Genomic DNA, 25,375 nt, shown 5'->3' on the forward strand with positions numbered 1-25,375 from the left:
GCACGCGTGCGTACTGCAGGGTGGTGGGCGGTGCCGTGAGCTGCGCGGCGAAAGAGGCGGGACGAGCGTGGGTGTAAGGGGCGGTGCTAGCATCACGCATGCGCGCGACGGTGCCGCGGGTTGCGCGGGAAAGAGGCGGAGCGGGCGCGCAGGTGTGAGGGGCTGTGGCGGCCGCCGGGCTCGCGGCGTCCTGTAGCCACCTGCGGGCTCTGGCTTCTCCTGGCGGCCAGGGTCTGGGCATTCCACACTTTTAGGTGGCAGGGGTGGAGTTAGTGTGGGTCTGGTCACCAGAAGTCGGGTCCACAGCGCTCGGGCTTCGGGCCTTCCCGCCCTTCAGCTCCAGACCGGTCCCCTGCTGCCTGGTCTGCGTGAGGGCCAAGTTTGCCTTTTATTTTCTCAAAAAATCCTATCGCAAATAATTTAACCAAATTGTTCCCCAACAGATCCAGGCAGACCTACTCAGTTCCTGATAAGGACAAACGGACTTTGACAACTTCAGTGGCCCAGGTCGGTTTAGGCTTGTCTGGCCCTCAGGGCTGGCAGGAGCTGGTCTGTGGCGACTCTGCTTCCAGGGCCCCAGGCATCCCCACACACAGGGCTCCCTGACCCTTCGAAGGGCCCCAGGTGGCTCCTTCCAGAATCCTCAGGTGTCCCTGTAAGGGTCTCAGACCACAGCCAGAGGGGAGGGGGCTTCACATAACCTGTTCCAATTTAGTGCCTAGAGTTGGGGGCGTTAGGGCTTCCCGGGATGGGCAGATGGGCCATTCCCTCTTCTCTCTGCAGCGTGGAGGAGGTTTGAATTCTTACCTGCCTGGTCATGGCCCAAGGTGGCTGACTCCCTCCACCGTGAACACTTGGGGACCAGCTTGCGCCCCCCCACCCCGGGGCAGCCAGATGGGCTGAGGTGGGGTGAGGGTGGCTTCTGCCCTCATCCAGGGTCACTGGGTCTGTACCCAGGGACAGGGACTACTTGTAATGATGGGATTTTGCTCGTTTTCAGATTTTTCAAGAGAGGGATAAAATGAGTAAGAGGAAGAAGCTTCGGACTTCAGGTATTTAGACATTCAAGTTGACACCACTTTATTGCTGCTTCTGATTATAGGAGGAATGCAGGCTTATTTGTTGCGGAAATGCTAACATGACCACATCAAGCCCCTTGGGGGGAAAAAGGTGATTTAATACATGCTAGTAAGAAAAGTATAAATTGTGGAATGTGCATACAGTAAAAAGTGAAAGCTTTCTGGAACTTCCTCCAGCCTCTGGTGGGATCCCACAGGCTTAGGCCAGGGATGCACTCTCAGAGGCGACCTCTGAATAGAGCTACAAGGTCTTTGATGTGCTGCAAGGTCATTGGGTATGTGGCTAAGTGTTTCACTGTGGAACCAAAACCCTGTGTTCATCCCAGCTCTCAGGCTCCCTGTGTGATGGCAGATGACTTACTTTGTACCGCAGTTTCCCCCTCCTGTAAACAGAGGATAATAAAGACACCTACCCTTTCCATTCTAACAATGATTCTCAACCTGTTTGGGGGAGGACTTTTGCCCTCAGAGGACACTGGAAATGTCTAGAGACATTTTTGGTTTCTACAACTGATGTATGTGGTGGGGGCTGGTTACTGGCATTTAGTGGGTTGAGGCCAGGGATGTGCTAAATCCTACAGCGTGTAGGACAGCACCCACAATACAGAATGATCTGGCCCCAAATGTCAAAAATACTAAAGTAGAGAACTCTGCCCTAGAGCTTATACGTGGTTTAGTATTTGTAAAGCATGAAGGGTAGACCCTAGGTAGGGTATGCTGCTATTATGTGTATACATACACTACCCTAGGTAGTGTATGCTGCTATTATGATTCTCCTCCCAGGCTTAAAACAAACAAAACACAACTTTTCATTCTGAAATAATTTGGGGCTTACAGAAAACTTGCAAAAATAGTTCAGAGTTCTTTCTACCTCCAACTTCCCCTAAGGTTAATGTCCAACACAACCACAAGACAATGATCAATCACAGGACAGCATAAAAAGCCAGGAAATGAACCTCAGCACACTACTTCCAAACTTTCTCTATGTATACATAAGTAATAGTGTTTTCTACTGGAAAATAGAATAATTTCACATGCTGATCTGTAATCCCCGTTTTTCACTTTATGGAATATCATGACGATCTTTACTTGTCAATATATATGTACAATTTCCTCACCCACAAAGAAAAACACCCACCATTACATAGCATAGCTCCATTTCCCTGTCATTGTCAAAGATAATTTAAACTTCTTAAAAGCTTGGAAATGACTACTTACTGGATAATGAGCATAGGGAGTAGCACTCATTTTTTCCCCCACAATGCGGAACAGAAAAATTAGCAATGGTTTGAAAATGTTTTGTATAGAGATGAGTAACAGGCCGCTCGGAAACACAGGAATTTCACTGACCTTGGTGGGGGAAGCTGGGGACAGCCAGGCCCACCCACAGCAGGTCATTTGGGGCCTCTCTTGGCAGTGGGCTCCCTAGCTCAGTGGATCCCAGGCTGGCCCAGGACAGCTGTTTCTGTGTGTCCTGGAAGGGGTGGGAATAGAGGAAGAAGATTCTGGCAGGTGGTGAAAGAAGCCCTTCCCTCCCAACGTCTTTGGCCTTTGGTATTGAACATAAGGTTCTGCCTTTAGTTTTTCTTAAATTAGTCCTGTGGGGACAGATCACAGGAAGGAAATGGAAGGCTCTTCACTTCTGTTGATATTTTGGTTTTTATTTGATGCACATGTCCATTGGATGAGCAAAGTGAGCTAGTGTTTGGGCATCTTAAGAAACCAAATAAACAAAGCTGCTTGATTTTGCCTTTTTTTGGCAGACCACAAGATGAGAATATGCTTGTGTAAGAAGCATTCATTGGAGCCTTGCTCTGAGTGCAGCACTGGAGTGGACACCTAAGCAGGGTGGAGTGACAGGCAGGGCAAGGAGGAGATAAAAGGGTGCAACAGACTCAGTTCCTGCCCTCCTGACCCTCAGGGTCTAGTCAGGGGAGAAAGAAAAATGCTTCTTGCTAAGAGTACTAATCAAATACACAGCAGTAGGGTAAAGTTCTAAACGGGCACACCATAACTTACAGAATCCAGAAATTACGGAAAAGTCGCAGTGGTCTACTGGAGCACAAGTAGCCGAGTGAATGCTAGTGAGGACCCTGGTGATCAGTACTGGGGAGAAGGAGCTCATTCAGTGGGTTTACTTCAAGGTATATAACGAGCTGAGGTTGGAAAAGGTCTGCCTGACTGACCTCCAGAAGGATCAGGCCAGGGATTGGTTTGCCTTTTTGTTCTCACTGTGTGGTCAGAGGCACAGTACATAACAGATGCTCAATAAATGCTCAGGTGCACTTAGGTGTGCAGCTCTGGAGTTGGACTGACTGGATCCCACTCCACATTCCTTGGCCTCCATGTGCCTCAGCTTTCTTATTCATAAGATGGGTGTAACAATGGTTTTATCATAACACACCCAACTTCGCAGGACAACGTCTGCCATGGAACTCACTAGATTCAACTCTTACCATTTGTTTTTTGAATGATTAGGTTGGGGCGGGGTTGGTGAGGTCTTATAGGTCAGCCACTATTGGCAGTTTCTATGGAGGAAGTTTCCTTCATTCAGGAAATAGGTGTTAGGCTCTTAATATTTTTTTCAGTGATGGGGATGCTATCGCAGAGATACGAGGGACCAAGGGGCAGCTGGGACATCACTTCCCTAGCAGTCGACAACCCTAGGTCCCAGTTTTCCCAGGATGGATAATCTGCAGGCGTCACAGAAAACTAGAGTGGCACATAATTTAGTCCTATGTTTCCTGGTGGTGATCTCTGTTTTACAAATGTGTTTATTCAATCATTTACCAAGTATTTATTGAGCACCAACTCTAGGCACTTAAAACTCAGCAGAGTGAGATAGGCCCCTCCTTGTATTGAGGGAGACAGAAAATAACCAGTACATCAGCTACTGACAAAAAAAAAAACCCTGTGAAGTGGGGGCACCTGGGTGGCTCAGTTGGTTAAGCTTCTAACTCTTCTCAGGGTTGAGATCAAGCTCTGTGTCGGGGCTCTGCACTGGGCATGGAGCCTGCTTAAGATTCTGTCTCCCTTCCCTCCCCTCTCTCTGTCTCAAAAAAAAAAAAAAAAAAATGCTGTGGAGTGAATAAAACAGAGCGTGGGTCTGAAAGGGGGGACTCTATAGAGAAGTCAGGGATGGCCCTTTGCAGCAACATTTGAGCTGAGACTCATGGAAGCCAGTATACACATTTCACCACCTTCCCAGAGAGATAGTTGGCTGGGCCAGGTTATCTCGTATAGTTTGGTGCCAGGCCACCTCAGGATTCAGTCTCAGTCATGACCAGTCCTTGGGCAAAAAGCCTTTGAACCCCATGGCCTCCTAAGCTCTTGGACGAGGTGCCATCCCGTCTCTCTCCAGGCTAGAATCAGAGCAGGGTTTTCCTACCCTTGGAATAAGCTTGCTCATGTTGCGGCAGTGGCCCTGCCGGGTTTGGTTGTCAGCCGTGCCAGTGCATGCTCCCTGCATTTCCCATCCCTTCATCTTCCTTTCTCTTTAAATCAGGAGGGGAAGGAGTCCGTCCTCCGAAGGCCCCAAAGAACCCAAGGCTAGGAGACTCTGATGGACCCCCCCAGAGTTCTGAGTGGGACTCTTTGTGTCTCCCTGAAGAGTCGGAAGGCAGATCAGGACCCATTCCCTCTGCTGAGCAGAGGACAGAGGAACCAGTACAGACAGCCCCCAGGTAGGTGGCTTGGAACATTCCAGCAAGCCTCCCCACCAACAGTGGACACAGCACCGCAGCCCAGCAGGCAGGATGCAAAGGGGAGGGGACCAAAATGACCTATCCAACTCCACACCTCCCCCTTTGCTTCTCAAAGCCTTCTTCCCCAGACTCTCCTCTCTAGCAAGAACGGTTAATGTTTTAACTACAAGCAAGAAAAACCTTGAATTCTTCAAGGTCACTTAATAATAGCTTGCAACTTGTCCTGTCTGTTGGGCAAATCCATGTTTATCCCACATTCCATCTTGACCAAGAAAGGACTGATGGAGTTGAAATAATAACTCATGAAAGGGGCTAACAATTATGTGCCAGACAGATAAACACTTTACACCTATCCGATTGTTTAATCCTCATGGCACTGTGAGATAGGTTTTTATCCCCATGTGACAGGCGAGGACCCTGAGACTGAGAGATCAAATGACTTATTTTTCCAAGACCACTGAGCTGATGCAGGGCAGGCTGGGGATCTGGCTGCATCTGGCTCCTGTGCTCGTAACCACTGTGGTTTCCCAGCTCCTTTTTTTTTTTTTTTTTTTGAGGAATATGTAATTAAGTGCAGTGGGGAAAAAAGGAAGATCTGAATAGTTTGTTCATGGGGTTAAACCACATGTAACTAGAGCAAAGTAGAAAGGGTTAGCAGGAGTTAGGAGAAGGAGGGTTCCTGCTACCAGAAGTCTTCAGAGAAAACCTCATGGATTGGTCTACCAGATTTTCTGAGAAAACAATTGCAGCACAGTCTGACCAACAGAACCGTTTTTGGGAGTGGAAGATGTGTGATCTCAGGTCATTGCAGTCTTAAGACTAGAGGCAACACTGATGTGTGTGTGATATGAAGAGGGGCCGCATGTCACACCTGAGCCATTCTCCTAGGTGCCACAATATCACTGGCTCCTCTCTCCTGGAAGGCCAACAAGGGCTCATGGGGTCCCAGGCACTGCCCATCTCACGGTCTGAGTCCATAAGAGTAGTCAGAACCCACATAAGTGGGTTCCCATCCTCTTTTTTCTATTTTTGTTTTTAAAACGTTTTATTAAGAAATATGTGTGGCGCGCTTGGGTGGCCCAGTCGGTTAAGTGTCTGACTCTTGGTTTCAGCTCAGATTGTGATCCCAGGGTCATGGGATCAAGCCCCGCATTGGGCTCTGCACTCAGTGCAAAGTTTGCTTAAAGATTCTCTCTCCCTCTCCCTCTGCCCCTTCTCCACACGTGCGTGCACGCATGCAGTCTCTCTCAGATAAATAAATAAATCTTTAAAAAAAGCACCATGTGCTTAGAAGTATAACAGAAAAAAACAACATAAAGCAAACAAACTTTAACAGATTTATGTTGAGAAACGAAATCTTAACCAGTAATCTAGAGGCCAGCCAAACAACCCATTCCAATTAAAAATTTTCAGACAGGGGTGCCTGGGTGGCTCAGATGGTTAAGCATCTGCCTTCATTTTGGGTCATGATCTCCAGGTCCTGGAATTGAGCCCCTGGTAAGGCTCCCAGCTCAGCAGGGCGTCTGTTTCTCCCTCTCCCCCTACTTGTGCTCTCTCTGTCTCTCTCTCAGATGAATAAATAAAAAATCTTTAAATTTTTTTCAAACAGATTGTTGCTGTCAGTATCTAGATTTATTCTATCTCCACAAGCTCCCCAGTACAATTTAAACCTATTACTGTATCTTCATGCTTTTTCCTGTTCCACTTCTAAAGTTGAAATCTTGAAGTTTTAGTTTCAGATCTTTTTTTTTTTAATTTTATTTATTTATTTGACAGAGAGAGACAGCCAGCGAGAGAGGGAACACAAGCAGGGGGAGTGGGAGAGGAAGAAGCAGGCTCATAGCGGAGGAGCCTGATGTGGGGCTCGATCCCATAACACCGGGATCACGCCCTGAGCCGAAGGCAGACGCTTAACCGCTGTGCCACCCAGGCGCCCCTAGTTTCAGATCTTGATCTTTTTTTTTAACAATAGACACATCCACATTTATTTAGATAAAATCATAAGTCTCACATGCTTTTTTAAAAGACCTAATTTTTTTAGAGCAGTTTTAGGTTTACAATAAATTTTTTTTAATGATTTTATTTATTTATTTGACAGAGAGAGAGACAGCCAGCAAGAGAGGGAACACAAGCAAGGGGAGTGGAAGAGGAAGAAGCAGGCTCCCAGTGGAGCAGGGAGCCTGATGCGGGGCTTGATCCCAGGACTCCAGGATCATGCCCTGAGCCAAAGGCAGACGCTTAACGGCTGAGCCACCCAGGCGCCCCTACAATAAATTTTTTAAAGATTTATATTTGAGAGAGAGACACAGTGTGAGAGCGAGCAGGCGGAAGGGCAGAGGAAGAGGGAGAAGCAAACTCCCCACTGAGCAGGGAGCCCAGGGCAGGCCTCGATCCCAGGACCCCCAGGATTATGACCTGAGCTGAAGGCAGACGCTTAACTGACTGAGCTACCGAGGCACCTGTTTTACAATAATCCTGGAGAGAAGGTATGGAGATTTCACATGTACATGCACTGACCCCCACCCCCAATCACACCCCACCAGAGCGGTACATTTGTTACCAAGGATGAACTTGCACTGACATAGGATAATCATCCACAGTCCACCGTTTACTTTAGAGTTCACTCTGTGTTATACGTTCTGTGGGTTTGGGCAAATGCAGGATGTCGTGTATCCACCATTATTATCTCATACAGAGTTTTTTTACTACCTAAAAATCCTGTGTTCCATCTGTTCATCCCTCCCCTTCCCAACCTTGGCACTACTGATCATCGTATTGTCTTCATAGTTTTGCCTTTTCCAGAATGTCAGAGTGGCAATCATACAGTACATACGTAGCCTTTTCAGACTGGCTTCTTTCACTTAGGAATACGCATTTAAGTTTCCTCTCGGTCTTCTTGTGGCTTGATAGCTCATTTCTTTTAGTGCCCAATGATACTCCGTTGTCTGGATGCACACGGTTTATCCATTTACACTGAAAGCTGCCTCAGTTGCTTCTGCATTTTGGCAATTATGAATACACCTGCTTTTTTAGACGTTTTTTTAAATCTACAACTTCATTTCTCTGGAATTTACAGAGTTGGGAGTTGGAGTGTCATTTCAATGAGAATTCCTATTATCTCAGGAGCCAATTCCTGGGATTTTAAGGGTAAACTGCTGCCAGAGCAGGCAGCTTGGACTCTAGGTGTGGGCCTCTGCACCCTTCTTGGCAGCCAAGTGTCACCCTAGGCACTGCTCCCCTTCTCCATCCCACCCTCTCGAAGCAGGTGCTCCAGGGCCTCCCTTACAGGAGACTGAGCACTACTTTGCCTTTGGATTCATCCTCTGTTTGCCTCACCACACACACTGACAGTGTCCCAGGACTTCAGAACCTCCTCTGTTTTGTCTTTCTTCACCCAGCTCCCATGATGAGGAAGCAGGAGCTCCCACCAGGCTCCTCGGGCAACCAGAAAAGGAGCCAGTTCCCTCTCCTCTTTCCCCGGTGAGCCTGTTTTAGGTCCTCATGTATGGACCAATGACACTGCCTCCCTTACACTGGAGTTCTTGTCTCCATTCCTCACCAGCAGGCTAACAGGCTGGTGAGACTGTGTGCTGGGGTTGGAGGGCAAGGGCTACATTTGAGGCTGCAAGAAAGGAGCTGGTTTGGTGTTTATTTTCTGAAACCTCATTCTTCCCCTTTCTTTTTGCTGTTTTATTCTTGTTGTATCTGGTTCACAGAACTCAGCCAGGAGGTTTGTCCCCCAGTTTGCAAAACCCAAAAAGACAGTGACAAGACAAGCAGAGCTGAGGGAAGAGGACCTCGGGGATGGAGCCCCTACAATCAGCCAGGTGAGCCCACAGACACAGCTTCTTGGCCCAGCCTTGGCAGCTGAGTTCAACCTTGGTTTTCTTTGGCACTGGCTAGACCTGCACGTGTCTGCATGCCCCTTTCTAGTACACCATGCTACAGATGTTTGTGGAGAGCCTGCCAGACCTGTGTGAGGCACTCAGGACAGCTGTGCCTGAGGCGTAGCGGTCAAGGCCACAGCTTGCATGAGAATAGTAAAACTAGTAAAACCCCAGAAAGACAGCCCATATTCTATCCCTGAACCCCTTTACTTCTTGGAAGCTTTTGTGTGGTTTGGGGTTGGGGGGGTCTTACAATATACTCTCTCATCCTTTCCACTGTGACCTCCAGGGGTGCTGATGTCCCTGGCAACAGAGGCCCCTACAAAAGTAAGTGGTGGGCATTCCCAGCAGCCATGTTTGTAATCATCCCAATCTGGGAACACCTCAGATATCCTTCAGTGGGTGAGTGGCAAAACACACCATAGAACACAACCCAGCAATAAAAGAGGAATAAACTAGTGACACATGCAACAATCTGGATGGATTTCCAGGACATTATGTGCAGTGGGAAAAGCCAGTCGCAAAAGGTGATACACTGTAGGGTTCCAATTGCATAACATTATTGAAATGAGAAAATTATGGAGATGGTGGTTAGGTTGGTGGTTGCAGGAGGTTGGAGCAGGGTGGGTAGGGTGGGAGGGAGGCTGGTGTGGCTACACATGGCGGCACAAGGGATCCTGTGTTGGAGATTTTCCGTGTCTTGTCTGTGTGGTGGATGCACGGCCTCCATCATGAGAGGACAGTATAGAACTTCATACATATGCACAAACAAGTATAAGTCAAGCTGGAAAGCCAGATAAGGTCAGTGGACTTTATCGATGTCAGTGTCTGGGTTGTCATATTGCACTCAAGTTATGCAAGATGTTACCACTGGGGGAGACTGCGTAAAGGACATGAGGAATCTTTCCCCATCATTTCTCATAACTGCATGTAAATTTACAATGAGCTCACAAGAAGTTTAATTTAAAAACAAGAGGGGTCAGGGTGCCTGACCAGCTCAGTCAGTGGAGCGTGTGACTTCTGATCTCAGGGTTGTGAGTTCAAGCCCCATTTCACTGTTGACCGAAAATGTGCAGGAAACGCTGTGTGTAACTCAGCGGCTGGTTGCCAGTGGCTTCTCTGAAGCCAAATTGACAGGCTCTGGCCCTCAGTGGTCTGATATTGGCAGTGCAGACCCTCCTAGACAGGTTGGGCCTGCTTGTTGTAGGGAGGTAACTGTGGCAGAGGTGTCTCCCTCAGAGGTGGTCACTGTATGAAAGAAGTGTGGGAAGAGGGACAGCTGCTGTCTATAGAGTGCTCTTGGGTACAAACCTCAGTCCCTACCTATCAAATGTAATTATCTGCAGTCCAGTTTGAAGGGAGAGTTGATGGCATGGATGTGAGGGGAAGGGAAGTGACGGGTTGACTCCAGCATTTGGGGTCTGAATAGCTTGAAGGATGGAGTTGCTGTAGTCCAGACAGGGAGCCTCTGAGGGCCCACTCAGGAGCTGATGTTGGTCGTGTAATGTTGGAGGTAACCAGGAGATACCAAGTGGAATTGTCAGCTACCAGCATTCAGAGTTGGGGGAGATCCAGGGGCTGCCGTGGTTCTGCAGGTTTAGGCCTGAGTGCCTGGATTGAGCTGCCATCTACCTAAAAGACAGTTACCTCTCTGCCTCCCAACCAGAACCCTCCTTTCCCACCCTGCTCTGGTCATCTCTATCTCTGCTAGGGACATTTCACTTCTCCCTCTTGCTCTCTTAAGTTTTTTTTTTTAAAAAGATTTTATTTATTTATTTGACAGAGATAGAGACAGCCAGCGAGAGAAGGAACACAAGCAGGGGGAGTGGGAGAGGAAGAAGCAGGCTCATAGCGGAGGAGCCCGATGTGGGGCTCGATCCCAGAATGCCGGGATCACGCCCTGAGCCGAAGGCAGACGCTTAACCGCTGTGCCACCCAGGCGCCCCTCTCTTAAGTTTTTATCTTGAAATAATTATAGACTTCCAGAATGTTGCAAGAACATCACAGACCCAAGTGTCCATCAATAGATGAACAGGTAAACAAAATGTGGCATACCCATATGCTGAAATATTATTCAGCCTTAAAAAGCAAAGACATTCTGACACCTGCTACAACGTAAATGAACCTGGAGGACATTATGCTCAGTGAAAGAAGCCAACCACAAAAGGACAAATATTATAGGATTCCACTTATAGGAGGTCCCTAGAGGAGTCAAATCCGTAGAGGCAGGGAAGCCTGGGTGGCTCGGTCGGTTAAGCATCCGACTCTTGATTTTGGCTCCGGTCACGATCTCAGGGTTATGGGATCGAGCCCCAAATCGGGCTCTGTGCTGGAACTTGCTTAAGATTATCTCCCTCTGCTCCCCCACTCCCCACGGCATACACACACACACTTTCTCAAAAAAAAAAATTGTACAGGCAGAAAGTAGTTGGTGGATACCAGGTGCTGGGAGAGAGGGAAGGGGAGTCGTTTCATGAGGACAGAGTTTCAGCTAGGGAAGATGAAAAGAGTTCTGGAGATGGGTGGTGGTAATGTTTGCACAACAATGTAAACGTACTCTGTGCCACTGAATTGTACACTTCAAAATGGTTAAGATTCCGAGTTTTATGTAATGTGTATTTTACCACAAAAACAAAACACTTCAGAGTGGTCCATGCATGTGCTGTCCTCCGGTTTCCTCCAGTGGTAACGTGTTCTATAACTAGCATCCAGTTATAGCACCAGGCAGTTGGCATGGGCACAATCCACAGGCCCCTTGATTTTTGTATCCTTGATGTGTCCAGGAGCCTCCATGTGCCTGGTGCTGGTGGAAAGGAGATGATGGAAGGAGGGATTCCTGTGCTTCCAGTTCCCCCTCCAGCCCCTGGCTCTAACTGTGCCCAGCGCTGGTGCTGAGCCCTATTTGGGTGCACTGTGTGCAACATCTGAGACTGTATGGGGTAATTACAACTAGAAAAATCTTGGGGCACCTGAGTAACTCAGTTAAATGTTCGACTCTTGATCTCTGCTCGGGTCTTGATCTCAGGGTCATAAGTTCAAGCCCCACATTGGGCTCCACGCTGGGCATGGGCCTACTTAAAAAAAAAAAAAAAAAAACTTTAGAAATGGTTGACAATTGAAGGCTCAATTTTTTTTCTCTCCACAGGAAATGCCACCAGAGCCCAGTGCCCAGCAGCCCGGAAGCCAGCTGCAGGAGGAGTCCCTAGGACTTGCTCCCTGGGAGGCCGGGAAGCTGGGTGCCCAAACCCAGGTAGACAGCACCCACCCTGAGCACAGAGACCAAAATCCCATGACACCTGTGCCTGGCACTGGGAATCCTCATCCCTCAGCCTCCATTGATGCCTCTCCAGAATGGGGGACACTGCCCGTGGCCTCTGAGAGGGCCAGCCAGGACCGCCTTTCAGAGCAAGGAACCAACACAGCAGATGGTGAAAGCGGGGAGGGGTGTTGCGTTCTAGGCTATCATGGCCGGAAAGGGCTCCTGCTGAGCAGTGATGCTGAAGAGGAGTCAGACCAAGGAGCACTTCAGGAAGCAGGTGCCCAAGGGGGAGCAGAGGCTGCCCTGCCTGAGAGGCATCAGGAGGAAGGAGACAGTGTCCTAGATCCCATCACTCAGGGCCCAGAGCCCAGATCTGCAGCCCAGGGCCTCTCTGACCCCATGCAGATACCCAGAAAGGCTGGCAGGGAAGCAGAAGAGAGTTGTAGCAGCCCAAGACACTCCTCCCTTGGGACCGTTGCCATCACAGATGTGAGCGCAAACCCCACTGAGCTTGAACACAGAGCTCCAGAGGTGGCCAGGCCAGACGAACAGGCCAACACCAGGGCACCTACCTGTCCCAGTGGGAAGGCCCCTGATGGAGGCTGCAGTGGGACCCTGCTCAGTTGCACACCTCTCACTGGGGAAACAAGATGTGGAGGGGAGGCAGGGTGGGAAGACAAGCCCCCTGGCAACATCTTGGGGGGCCCTGCAGCCTCCCTGGCTCTGGATCACAGGATAAGAGAGGCCACAATAGGTGCTGGAGATTCCAGTCTTCTAGCCTCGGAAATGGGCGCAGGTGTTGATCAGACAAAGGTGACTGGCCTGGATCAAGAGGGGCAGGGAGATGTGTGTGTGCTGCCTTTGCTGTTGCAGCCCACAGGTAAAAAAGTCGCTGAGTTAGATCACCAGAGCCCTGAACAAGACCTCGAGGGCTTCAGTCTGTCTCTTGGAGCCTTTGCTCCACCAGTGCACAGAGAAGCAGTGGATGGCCCTTCCCAGGAGACCAGGGCCTTCCAGGGCAGCATAGATGCCTCTGTGGACCCCACAGGCTGGTCTGAGCCCCCTCCTGGCTCTGCAGACCAGGATGTGTTGGGGAAGTCCCCAACCATGGAACCTGACTTCCTGCCAGACAGCCAGATACAGGATGCCCTGGAAGCCCCTGACTTTGAAGCCTCACCTGTGCAGGTAAGAGCTTCCCCACGTTATGGCAGACCATTCCAAGATAGGTGTCAAGTGGCCATGAGCCTCTCCCAAACCACCCAGTAGGGGGTGTGTGGAATTTGGGGTGCATGGCCATCTGTTTATAAGGCACACAGTTCTAGAGGAATGAGTTGCAGCTGTGGTGGGTATGGAGTCCATGATTTTCCGGAAAGGACAGACCTGCCTTTCTGTAAGGGGCTGTCTGTGTGGGAGCTGAAGAGCCCCAGGCAGTGACCTGCATGTATTCTGTCAGCCCTGGCAGAGTTGATGGGAGGTCCTTCCTTCCTTGACTGGAGCCCCCAGTTCTACCCACCCTCTCCACGCTTTAGGGCCTGACTCAGGCTGCAGGTTTCTGAGGGCTATAAAGAGGATGCCTGAGACCTTGAGGGGTAACTTTGAAAAAGCCAGCCATTCAAAGCTGGGCTTGGGGGAGAGGACTTCAGTCCCCAACTGGAGAGAGCCTTTCCCCATCTTAAGTGTCATTTCAGGGTCCCAGTATGATTTCTTTTCAAACATAGACACAGGATTTTGCTTTCCTGCTGGAATTTGTAGGGACTTTGCTTCCTTCGGGGATTTGCCTTCCCAACAGGCAGTGGGAGAGCTACCTAGCATCACCTTCCCTAGCTACCGAGCCTATGCAGCCCATTGGCATTCACCTGTCGGGCATATGGCAGCCTTGCTTTGGCCCCGCCTCCAGGGAAGCGCCACATCCGTGACCACTGGCACACCTGAGTCTGGGTTAAGTGCTTTGCAGTCACACCCTGGGAGATAGATGGTTTTCTTTCCACATCCTGGGTGTGGTTAAGAGGCCAAAGGAGTTCAGGCACCTGCCCAAGGTTTCACAGCTGGGAGGGAAACAGGCTGGGTCTGCTCCCAGGTTGGCTTGATTCTGCACCTGCTGTCTCAGATGTCCTGGAGCACAGAACCCAATTTGCTTCACAAACATCGGCCTCTGTTTCTTTGGCTGTCCTGTTGAGATCTTTAAAACATTAATTCAGTTACATGCTTATCAAGAGCCTGCTCTGCCAGGAGTCAACAGATTAGGCGTGGTCCCTGCCCCTGTGAGGTTTGTGGTAGTACCGTTCCCACCTGTCTCCCAGAGTGAACATTTTGTACCCTATCATTTCAGCACTTAAAGAGTTATTTCATACGACGTGGCCCTGAAACACAAGCATAGTGTTTCATCTGGAACCCAGCTGAAGAAAGCCAGCTGCTCCAGCCGCAGAGCGGAATGTGGCTGGGTCGGGCAAATGTGGGTCTCCAGGGCGCCGCCTTCCCAAGGGAGGGCCAAGGGTCATTTATGCCCTTCACAATGTTTACCTGCAAGGTGACTTTAGACCAGGCCCCCCCGCGACATGTGGGCTGCCGGCTCCTTGTGCCACCCATTTCTCAATCACCAGATGAGCAAGATCATGGAAAGCAAGGCACAGTACAGCCCAGTCCTAGAGTTTGAACACAATCACCTGGGATAGGTAGGCATGCAGGTGCTGGTGCAGCTGGAATTTTATAACTAGAGCCTCATCCTTTGAACAATATAAAGCCTCCCCTTAGAACAGTTTAAGTTACCCACAGTCTCTGCCTCTTGGGCAGTGGCTAAAGGAGAAGAAGTTGGGATATTTAGAGGCATCCAGCAGGCGAAGGAGCAAGCCCTTCCTGTTAGGCCACCAGTGACTTTGGGCTTTGAAAACACCAAGGAATCCGCAGTGCAGGGAACTGGCAGACAGCCGGGGTGGTCAAACCTGACAGGCCCTCCAGGGGCGGAGGCGCTGCCCTGACAAGGTTGCTGACATCTGGACACATTTTGTTTTCATACTGGGTGTTCCTGAACATGTCAGGGCGACCTCGGCACGAGCAGGTTCCCACAGAAAGGTACTGGATGGAGCCCGGCAGGAAGGCTGGTGGACATGGACACTTGAGAACAGAGTGCAAGTGGATGGAGAGAGTGGCGGCAGCAGCCTCCCACCAACGCTCCCCCCCCCCCCCTCAGTGGGACAGCTGTGAGCACTGCTTCAGAGGAAGCAACTCGGGGCCTCACAGAGGTCACACAGAGGTGACAGACCAGTTTCAAAGCCAGGTCCCCTCACAAAAAAGTATGGTATTTTCTTCTTGTAGTAGCTCTCTCAGGACCTGACACCCAGGGCTGGTGGAGCCTCTGTACGCCGCATAAGGAGTGTCATTTAAAAGCTGATTCCAGGGTGTCTGTTAAGCATCTGCCTTTGACTCAGGTGGTCCTGGATGGAGCCCTGCCTTGGGCTCCGTGCTCAGCAGGGAGTCTGCTTCTACCTCTCCCTCTGCGGCTCCCCTGCTTATGCTCTCTTGCTTGCTCTCAAATAAATCTTTTTTAAAATGGTTTTAATTTTTAAGAGAGTTATTTATTTGAGAGAGAGAGAGCATGAGCGGGGTGGAGGGGCAGAGGGAGAGGGAAAAGCAGACTCCCCGCTGAGCAGGGAGCCTGATGCGGGACTCAATCCCAGGACACTGGGATCATACCCTGAGCCGAAGGCAGATGTTTTAACTGACTGAACCACCCAGGTGCCCCAATAAGTAAAATCTTTAAAAAATAAAAGCTGATTCCAAGTCCCTCTTGGGTCTTAGAGTGATGACTTCCAGCACATTCAGTGCAAGGACTGCCCTTGTTGTGTCAAACACTTACACAACCCTGGTGGGAGCAGTGGTTGGAGTGTTAGGAGGGGGAGTATTCCTCATGGCCAAGAATGGCCCAGTGAGTTGGGTGAATTGTATTTTAAACCATAGAGTCCCTTATATGAAACAGTATGCCAGATGCCTGGGAGATACTGTATTGTCTACAGCAGGCTTCTGATTTGGCACTGCTGGCATTTGGGGCCAGATAATTCTCTGTGGTGGGGCTGTCCTGTGCAATTTTGGGTGCTGAGCAGCACTCCTGGCCTCTACCCACTGGATGCCAGTAGCACTCCCCCCACCGAAGTGTGCTGACCAGTGTGAAGTGTCTAGGGGTGATCATCCCCCAGGGAGAATTGTTGGACTACAGGCAGTTCTTTGCATCTGTTCTTGAGATTCAGGGATGATTTGCAGCTGTAAGCTCTAGCTCGAGCCCTTCATCCCACCCCTGCCCCTGTTGGGGAGAGGGGCCTGCTTTTGAAAGGGCGGAACAGATCCCTTCTTACTCCAGGACTTTGGTCTCCCCAGAAGACGCCCTGGACTGGCCACTCTACCCCAGCCTCTTTGCCTCTTTTCAGAGGGACATATGTCACCTCCATGATTGAGCTTGACATTTTCCATGAAAATTAAACCACATTGACATTAAGAAATTTAGGCTTTTCTGGGGCACCTGGGTGGCTCAGTTGTTAAGCATCTGCCTTCGGCCCAGGGCGTGATCCTAGGGTCCTGGGTTCGAGCCCCGCATCGGGCTCCCTGCTCTGCTGGGAGCCTGCTTCTTCCTCTCTCACTCCCCCTGCTCGTGTTCCCTCTCTCGCTGGCTGTCTCTCTCTGTCAAATAAATAAATAAAATCTTATTAATTAATTAATTAATTAATTAATTAATTTTAGGCTTCTCTGGGTTATCTGGCTCTATCCCCTATTAATTATAAATTTTCCCCTTAGAATATATTTGTAAAATCTTTCCCTGACACAAAACAGGTGGCCTACCTGGCCAACCTCTTCCCTTCAACACCAGATACCCACCTCACTCCAGTCATCATCACTGAGGGTCTTCTCTGTACCTTTCTAGACACCGCAGGATGAGCAGGAGACGGTGCCACGTCTCAGCTGCCAGGAACAGAGCCATCGGCCAACACAGGTCAGCCCCTTAGAAAGCACAGGCTCAGCAGGGGACACCAGGGTCAGGCCTAACATTGCCCTGTCTTCTCCTCTGAATGGGGAGGGTGAGAGCAGCCCAGGTTGGTGGCCCTCAGGTTTAACTGTCATGGCATCCTGTCCCTTCCCTGCACCACTTTTCTTCAGCGGGAGTCTCTACCTCTGTGTTCCTGGCATGGCCCAGGAGAATTGAGAGGTTCCCTCCATGACCTCTTCCTTCCCCATGCAGGGCTCAACCAGCTAGGTCATTCACATGTGTGTTCTCTCTTTATAGTTGTTCCCTACAGGGAGCAGGCTGGACTCTTCTTGGCCTGGCACAAGCCCAGATGCTGATGGAGGCCTTCTCACGGAGCTCCAGCTGAGGTAGGCAAGGCGGAGGCTAACCCAGGACTCTTGCCCCAGCAGCAGTCGTCCCTAAGTCCCTGGGAGGGGAGAGTGTTGCTGCTTTCCTGGCACTGGCACCCCTGCACTCCCCCACCCCAGCCCTGCCTCTCCCTCGATGGGCCTCAGTAGGGAGCCGAGCCCTGTCTTTCAAACTGTGCATATCCCTGCTCCCCGCAAATGAAGAACTGATGATCCTTGATCTACAGCGAAACCAGTCTCCCCCCAGGACCCCTGGGATAGTACCCCCTGTTCCATAGGTTGTTTTAACATACTACGTGTGTTTTTTTGGAGAGAGGATCTAGAGCTTACCCTGAATCTCTGTGGAAGGGAAGGGACCCAGACAGGGATAAAAACCATTGGCCTTTGCCTGTCCCCACTCTGGCATCCAGAGGACCTCCAGAGTTCCTGACTTGTTCCTGATTTGTCCTATCTCCTCACCTGGCTCAGTGCCCTGAGGCAGGCTGCTTTCCCTCCTGCAGGCCATGGAGTATATATATATATATATATGTGTGTGTGTGTGTGTGTGTGTGTGTGTGTGTGTGTGTGTGTGTGTGTTGGGGGTCCTGTCTCCACCCCAGAGCCTCGCACAGTCCATCACCTCCCTTTGTGTCCTCTCTCCCAGCCCTGCCAGCCATTAGCATTGGGTGACAATCCTCTCCTGTTACCTTGTACTTCAACTGGCCTCTCTGCAGAGGCTGCTGCTTATCGATTATTCATGGCCAAGTTTCTGTTTCTGTCTGGCAAGTGGTGTGGAGGAGGGGTGAGGGACACAGCCCTTGGCAGAGTGTGTCTCCTTTCTCTATCTCCTCCTCCTCCTCTGCGTAGAGGTAGCTGCGTTCCCACCTCCCCCTCATGCACACATTTGAACATCGTACCTGCTGTACCACTTGTTGCCCCACCACCACCACACACACAAACGTACCCGCCCTTCACAGGGATCAGAGGCAGTTTAGCTAGAGTGGCCCTACTATTGTTTGAGCAAAGAGAAGGGAGATTCATGTCTGAATCTCCAGTGGCCTCTGATATGACCCACACGGACATCTGGAAGCCCCCCAGGCAGGTCCTCGGCCTGGTTCAGGCCTGCATGCCATCTCAGGGTGACTGAAGTGGGTGGAGTAAAACTGGAATTTCTGTAGACAGCCCAGGAGACACTGCCACGCTGGGGTGGAGAAGGGTTTAGGAACAGCTGTTGGCCTGGATCCAGGAGGGCAGCCCTCTGCCCACATCCTCAGGCCACGTGCATTAGATACAGTGGGTCCTGTGGTTCATCTACCCCTTCCATAGATACTAATGCCATCCAGTGCCAGTTCTTCTAGGAACTGCTCTGGGCACGGGGGAGACGGTGTGGAACAAAACACACAGCTTCCATCTGGTGGGGGTGGGAGGGTGAGAGACAAGCAAATTAGTCAGATGGTGGAGTGTTGAGAAAAAGACAGTGAGGAAGGGGTTAAAATTTTAACGTGGTCATCAGGGAAGGCTCCCTCCCCCCACCAGGAGTAGACATGGGGGAAAGAACATTCCAGGGCCCCCAGAAGTGCTCAGGGAACAGCCAGGAATTCAGTGTGGCTAGAGCAGGGGGGAAGGGGAAGAAGAGGGAGGGGATGGGGGTTTGGAGGTGCTGGCAGATGGTGCAGGGGCTTGGGGGAGGGATGCTGGGCTGGGTTTCTATTTTTAAAGCCCACCCCACCCCACCCCAGTGCTAAAGGGGAGACAGGCTGTAGGGGCAGGGAGGCTGTGGCAACTGTCCAGACAAGGACCGAGGTGGTGGGGAGAAGAGGCTGGATTCTGGGTGTGCTTTTGATGGTAAAGCCAGCTGGGTTGGCCATCAGGGCTCTGCCTCTGGTGGCTTCCTATCTGGAAAAGGTATTACTATCTGGAGAAGACAGCTCCAGGCCCAGCAAAAGCCCCCAGAACAGAGTTTGGCAGAGCTGTCCAGTGAGGTCAGACCTCCTGTCTTCCCTCCCTTCCCTGCCAGGACCCGCGTGGGGATCAAGGCCTGTGAAGCCGCCAGGTTGGAGGATGCAACAGACACCGTGCAGGGTCTTGTCGTTGAGCTCTCCAGCCTGAAGTAAGCACTGGGCTGGGATCCACGGAGGAATGGGCTGAGAGGGGTGGAGGGGATGAGGCCTTGGGGGACGGTAGGTAGGGCCCAGAGCCTGCATCTGCCTCTGTGTGTGTCCAAGACCTGTGAGTGTCCATGTGTGCGAGCTTGTGTGGGAGTGTGAGCAGGCACTTGTGCCCGAATAGGAGGTGTGGTCCCCACTTGGGTGTCTGGTGGAGCACACACAGCTCTTGTTGATGCTTCCATGCAGCCGACTGGTCATGAGCACCCACCGGGACCTGGAGGCCTTCAAGCGTCTCAGCTACCGGAAGGCAAGGCTGGCAGGGAAAGCCCCGGCACCCTACACATCCAAGGGGGCTGGGAATCTCCCTCCAGGGGAGCGGTCCTGGAGGGATTTGTAGATTACTTCCAGACCACCTCAGGAGCGCCTGGTGTACACACATGCGCAAGCTCACAGCGCCTGCGCGTGTTTGCTCTGCGCTGGCCCCCAGAAGTGCTGCTGCCAAACAGCTGGGAACAATCCCTCAGCAGACCCTGGAAAGCCTACAGGGCCCTGTGTGCCCCCAGTTTATCCTATAAGATGCTGCAGCAGGTCCTAGTGGGCCCCAGAAGCCTCCCCTCAGACGACCCAGAAGTCAGCTTCCCATGGGAAACATAAGAGGCCAGGCCCATGTCAACAGCCTCCCTTGGGAGTCACTGAGGGATGGAACTTGCACCCCCCCGGGGCTCTAGCAGAGGCCACAGGCAGGAGGCTGGAGGCAGGCAGCAGGAGGCTGGCTGTGCCCCCCTCCCTCCGGAAGCCAGCTGCTTCTGAGCAGAGCCCAGAGCCACCCAGATGTTTATCTGGATTTGCAAATTTCGCTCTTTAGCTCAGGTTATGGGAGGTTCAGAATTTGTTTCTTTCCTGGCGGAGAAAAGGGCTCCCTTTGTTGGTGATACCTTTGTTTTTCTCCAGATTTCCATTTTATTTCTTCTGGTTAGACCATTAATAAATGATTCCCTAGTGTGGATCTGTGACCTGCTGTTTGGGGTTTGAGGTATTTTCAGTTCCTTAATGTTCCGCCCACAAACCTCCCTAACCACCTCTTTCTCCTTTTACTTCTCATCCTCCCCAGGAAGGCAGGCTGGGCTCCTGCAGGGCCCTGTGAATCAAGGGGTCCCCAGAAGTTACTGAATGTGTCAGAGTCTCCAGGAATGGGTGACTGTGTGTGTGCACATGTGTATACACATTCAAGCACAGACACCCCCATATCTGTGGAGCCGCAAGCCCACTGAGACTCATAGCCGATTACCCAACTGGAGAGTTGGCAGGTTTGCTTTCAGTTCTCAGATGGGCTCAGATGGCCTTACCCATCCTCCAAGGCACAAGCTGCTTCTAGGCCCCAGACTGGAAGGAGGCAGTCCTGGGGGACTGTTACTGATACAGACAGAGCTCGTACCTGCAGGGTGCTGAGGGCAAGCCTTATACAACCCTGCTGATGTCATAAGCAGGTGCTGTTGCCAAACCCATTTTATAGAACGCAATGCTTCCAAATTGATCACCAAAAGGTTGACCAGACCCGAGACTTTATTAGTCCTTTGGCTGGTGACTCCCATACCCCAATCCCTACGGTCAAAGCAGGTCCCCTCTCCTACTGCCTTCTTAGACCCTGGGAAACCCCATGTTGGAGGGAAGTGAGGCAGGGTCAAGGTTCCCCACCACTTCTGGCTGGATGTGTAGCTCCTTCCTTGAACCTGCCAGGACATGCCCATTCTCCTGGTTCCCTGGGTCTCAAGCCCCAGTGGCGCTGACCTGTACAGTCAGCACTTGCAAACAGCTGGGGGTTGCTGAGATATTGTGTCCCCTAACTCAATTTGAAACTCTTAGGGCTGCTAAGGAGCCCTCCTCTGTGTCTTCTTTCTCCTGCTCCCCTCCCCTCTCCAAGTCTGGGCAGCAGGCTGTCTTCAAGGGTTGTCTCCCATCCCCAGCTCAACCCAGCCCTCCTCCTTGGGTGGCCTCAGGTCCCAGTTCAAGTCCAAAAGCCAAGAACAGAGGGACCCCGCAGTCCAAATCCTGCTCCCTCTCAATTCTGGGAGACGGTGTGGGCTACTAGGGATGGAGCCCAGGTCCCCAGGCCAGCTCTTGGTTTGGGGAACAAATTGAACGGACACTTGCCACCTGCTGCCCTCTGGAGGCCAGAGGAGCAGACAGGGAGTAGGGATTCCCACAAGCACAGCCGTGGCCCAGGAGAACTGAATCACACTACCTGGGGGGTGATGGATCTCCATCTCCCTCCCATTTCTGCCCAAGCAGAGCCAGATCACCTCCGTGGTGCCTCCTGCCCAAGGTCTTGGCTGGCCCAACCCCCCAGGGCATATTGCCATTCTTTGCCTAGCCCTGCCCCTCCCCCCAAGTCCTTCCCTTATTCTGAAGTGTCTGGCACGTGACTCCATGGCCCTGGTTTCTGAGGCCTCTGTGAGGACCTTAACATTCACTGAGGGCCTCCTTGGTCGGGATGATTTGAGGGAGGAGGAGGGAGAGCTTAGTCTAATTGTCTCTCAATTCCCCTCTCGGATCAGGCCCCCACCTCCAGTGTGGACAGTTCTACCCATTTGGCATGTCATTGTGTGAGGGATGGGAGTTTGAAAATACCAGACATCACAGAAATGGCTTCATGGTGCTAACCTGGCAGCAAGTGCCGTGCTCAGAAGTGCCCTCTGGTGCCCACTTCCATCTCAGCATAAAGCAGCTCACCCAGTGCTCCAGGATGAACCAAAATGCAAATAACAGGTGGGGAGAGTGGTGGTCAGAATAACATGCGGGGGCTGGTAGATGCAGCCAGGATAGAAAAGAGGTGCCCCAGCACCTCTGGACCTGTTCACGCTACCTCATCCCAAGACCTGGCCTATTACGCTGATCCATTCATAAGCATTTATTGAGCGCTGACTGGGTACCCGGTGCTGGGGAGGGAGGGCCAGGGTGCCTGACGGCCACCTCCTTCCTGATGGGGGCTCTTTCAGCTGCGCTCCCAGGCCCTGCTTTCTTACCAGGCCTCCAGGCTGGGGCAAGGGCCCAGGGGCAGGTCCTTGCAAGGTCGATCTTCCCCCAAAATACATCTTCCATCAAGCCTGGGTCCCCACACCCAAGGGAAGGCAGCATCTCCATCCTCCCTGCACCGGTCTCCTAGGCAGAAGTGGAGGGGCAGCAGGAAGAAGGCGAGGGTCCAGAAGACTTCCCAGCACCTTTGGAACCTGGAGTTTAAAAGTGGAAGGGAAAAGGAGAAAAACAATAATAGGGTATATGATTCAATGCTCCCAAAGTACAGGTTCAAACTTTAGGGCTGTTGGGGCTCTAGCGCCACTTGGGGGCTGCTCCTGGAATAGCACCTCTTTGACACTCCAGGCCCTGCCCGTCCAGGGTGGGACCCAGAGCTGGACACAAAGCGCAGAAACTCTAACTCTGGCTGACTGTGCTGCCCCCTTGCGGCCACAGGGTTCTGGGGACCCCAGATCTGTAATACCAGAACATTACTGGAGGCTGGCCTTTCTACCAGTATGGTGGTGAGAGCTGCTCAACCCCCCACCCTCCATGCCTGGGGAAGGGAACTTCCCTGTTCCCACCAACTGAAGAGGGAAAAAAAAATTTGAGACCATCATCTCTATGTCCCTTCAGCTTTCCCCACCTCCCAGGCAGACCTCATTGAATCTCTTGGGGGAATAGTATCTACTCATGGAGGCACTCAATTCTTTTAACAAATGTTCACTGCACAGCTGCTGGCGGTGAGGGTGGGGTTGTCCCGCCCAGTCACCTCCCTCATGGAGCTCACACTCTGATGGGGAGCCTGTACCCACAAAAAGCACTCAAAAGGGCAGCAGTATGGCCCAGTCAGACCCAGCTCCCCTGCTGATTGACTTGCACAAAGACAAAGTTGCTAAAACAATTTCTGTTTTAAAACCCCACAGGAGCTGAGGCCTTTCGCATCTATAATAACCCCTGCCATGTAGGCTCGAGCTGCTCGAAGCCTGCAGCCTGCCTGCTCCCCGGCATTCCCACAAGGCTGGGAGCTCCGTAGAAATGCAGGTCCTGGGGCCCCACCCAGACTTGCAGAATACCTGCAGCATTGGGATCCACATTTGATGAGACTGGGTGACCCCACGTGGTGGGCCAAGCGGTGTGGGGAGAGCCAGACCTCAGGGAGGCTTCACCTAAAGATCTCGTAAGCTTTCGCCCCAGCTGCCCTCCTGAGCTGATCCACACACGGCAAAGTCCTGATGTTCCTCTCCAACCGTACATTTCCCCAGGTGCCAGGCCTTTCTCCCTCCTTGCTGCCGTGGACACCTCTGCCTGGAGGACTAGTGCCCTGCCTTCCAACACTCTTAAATCTGTCCCCACAGTCCAACCGGTCGGCTGCAGTCTAGCACACTCTTAACATGCAAACCTGGTCTTGTCCCGCCCGTGGTTCCCTAGTACCCAAGTCCAAGACCTTTAGGCCCTTCCGCTGTCCCCCAAATCTCTGACGCCTCTCTCTCTACCATACAAGCACACACATTTTGTTCCATATACACTGAACTTCACCAAGTTCCTCAACAAGCCCCAGTGTCTGGGCCACACTTCTAGCACTCCATCAAACCGAATTAAACTTCCAAAAGTCATTTCCTTCAGGAAGCCCTCCTGGACCCCTTCATCTGAATCAGGTGCTTCCTCTAGATTCCTCCATTCAGCACTCATCACACTGTTTTAACTGTCATCCTACCTTTTTCCATTGCTGGTACAGCCCACCACTTGGCACAAGACACACACAAGCTATTTGGCAAATGAGTGAACAAAGGAGGAGCCGTGAGGAAGCTGGGGTTCAGAGAGGCTGAGAACTTCTCTCAGGCTGCACAGCTCCTAAGTGCCAAACAGGATCGGAGCCCCTGCTGTACCTAGCCACAGATCCGTCCTGAGTCCCCATAGCCTCCCTGACAGCACCCGGTGCCTGGAAAAGGATGGCACCTTCCCCATGGGCCCAGAGAGGTCCCCTGCCCAAGGCCACAAATTATTCCCAGCCCCAGCTTATTCACACTGGGCAACACTTCTAGAATATTGTTCTAAGTCTTCTACGCTGATTATCTCCCCCCAACCCTCTAAAGTGGGCACCGGGGTTAATCCTACTTCACAGAGGCCCCAAGGGCTTAGCCACAAGCCCAGTGCCGCCCCCTCCACAGCGGGTGCCCCCAGCCACCTGCACACGCTGCTGCTGCCGCTCCTGCTCCCGCTCGGCGATTCCCTGCATCCTGCATCCTTGCCTTGTCAGGCCGGGAGACCTTCTTGCCAGCTGAGTTGCGGGTGGTGTAGCTGTAGACAGAGGTGTAGCCCTGGCCAGTGAGTGGGCAGAAACGGCGCGTGTGGGCACGGTCGCGCGTGGCACCACACTGGGGGCACACATAGTCACGCAGGATAGGACACAGCACTCGGCCCGCCTCATCCTTGAGCACGTGGGACTGGTAGATGGCCCGGGACTCGCCGTTGTGTTTGCAGAAAGAGCACAGGCGTTCAGGAGCTGGTGAAGATTCCGGGCTGGGCCTCCGACCCCCTGGTCCTGGAGCTGGCTGTGGCTGGGGGTCCAGCCTGGTTTCAGGCTCCTCTTCCCCACGCAGAGCCCCCACCAGACGTGCCAAACCCAGGTAATCTGTCCATAGGTCGAAGGTTCCCATAGCTGGGCAATGTGTGCCAGGCAGAGGGGCAGAAGAGAATAAACGCTGCCTGCCCAAAGCTCGTCTTTCTACCCCTTCCTCTCTGCCCCTCCCTTCCCTTCTCTGGAGCCTGCGAGTCTGGGCTGTCAGTTCCCTCCTTATACCTCCAAGGGGGTGTGAAGGGGGAGGAGCAGGCTGTGGGAGGTTCCTTATTGTCACAGGGGGGCTTGCTGCTGCTCCCCCATAAATGCACCTGCCAAGGGATGCATGATCTCTGGGTGGGCGGGGGGCAATGGGGGGTGACAGAACACAGGCTGCAGGGGGCACCCACAATTAGGAGACACACCCCC

The 25,375-nt window shown here is 51.9% G+C and overlaps 2 protein-coding genes across 2 annotated transcripts; one reads left to right on the forward strand and one right to left on the reverse strand.

Annotated features, from left to right (window-relative positions):
* The first annotated feature begins 114 nt into the window (after positions 1–114).
* Positions 115–19,911, forward strand: BRME1 (break repair meiotic recombinase recruitment factor 1). The gene is made up of 11 exons (XM_045812017.2): positions 115–152; positions 444–507; positions 1,001–1,052; positions 4,585–4,762; positions 8,182–8,263; positions 8,500–8,610; positions 11,816–13,114; positions 16,839–16,907; positions 17,199–17,287; positions 19,284–19,376; positions 19,621–19,911. Exons 3-11 carry the CDS (start codon positions 1,022–1,024, stop codon positions 19,769–19,771), a joined length of 2,103 nt encoding a protein of 700 aa, XP_045667973.2. The 5' UTR covers positions 115–152; positions 444–507; positions 1,001–1,021; the 3' UTR covers positions 19,772–19,911.
* Positions 19,912–20,919: 1,008 nt separating this feature from the next.
* NANOS3 (nanos C2HC-type zinc finger 3) lies at positions 20,920–25,147 on the reverse strand. The gene is made up of 2 exons (XM_045812009.2): positions 24,575–25,147; positions 20,920–22,601 (listed from the first exon to the last, which is right to left on the reverse strand). Exons 1-2 carry the CDS (start codon positions 25,044–25,046, stop codon positions 22,534–22,536), a joined length of 540 nt encoding a protein of 179 aa, XP_045667965.1. The 5' UTR covers positions 25,047–25,147; the 3' UTR covers positions 20,920–22,533.
* Between the last annotated feature and the right edge of the window lie 228 nt (positions 25,148–25,375).

The sequence above is a fragment of the Ursus americanus genome, chromosome 14 (genome assembly GCF_024610735.1).
Source record: "Ursus americanus isolate L20-20 chromosome 14, mUrsAme1.1.p, whole genome shotgun sequence".
Lineage (NCBI taxonomy): Eukaryota > Metazoa > Chordata > Mammalia > Carnivora > Ursidae > Ursus > Ursus americanus.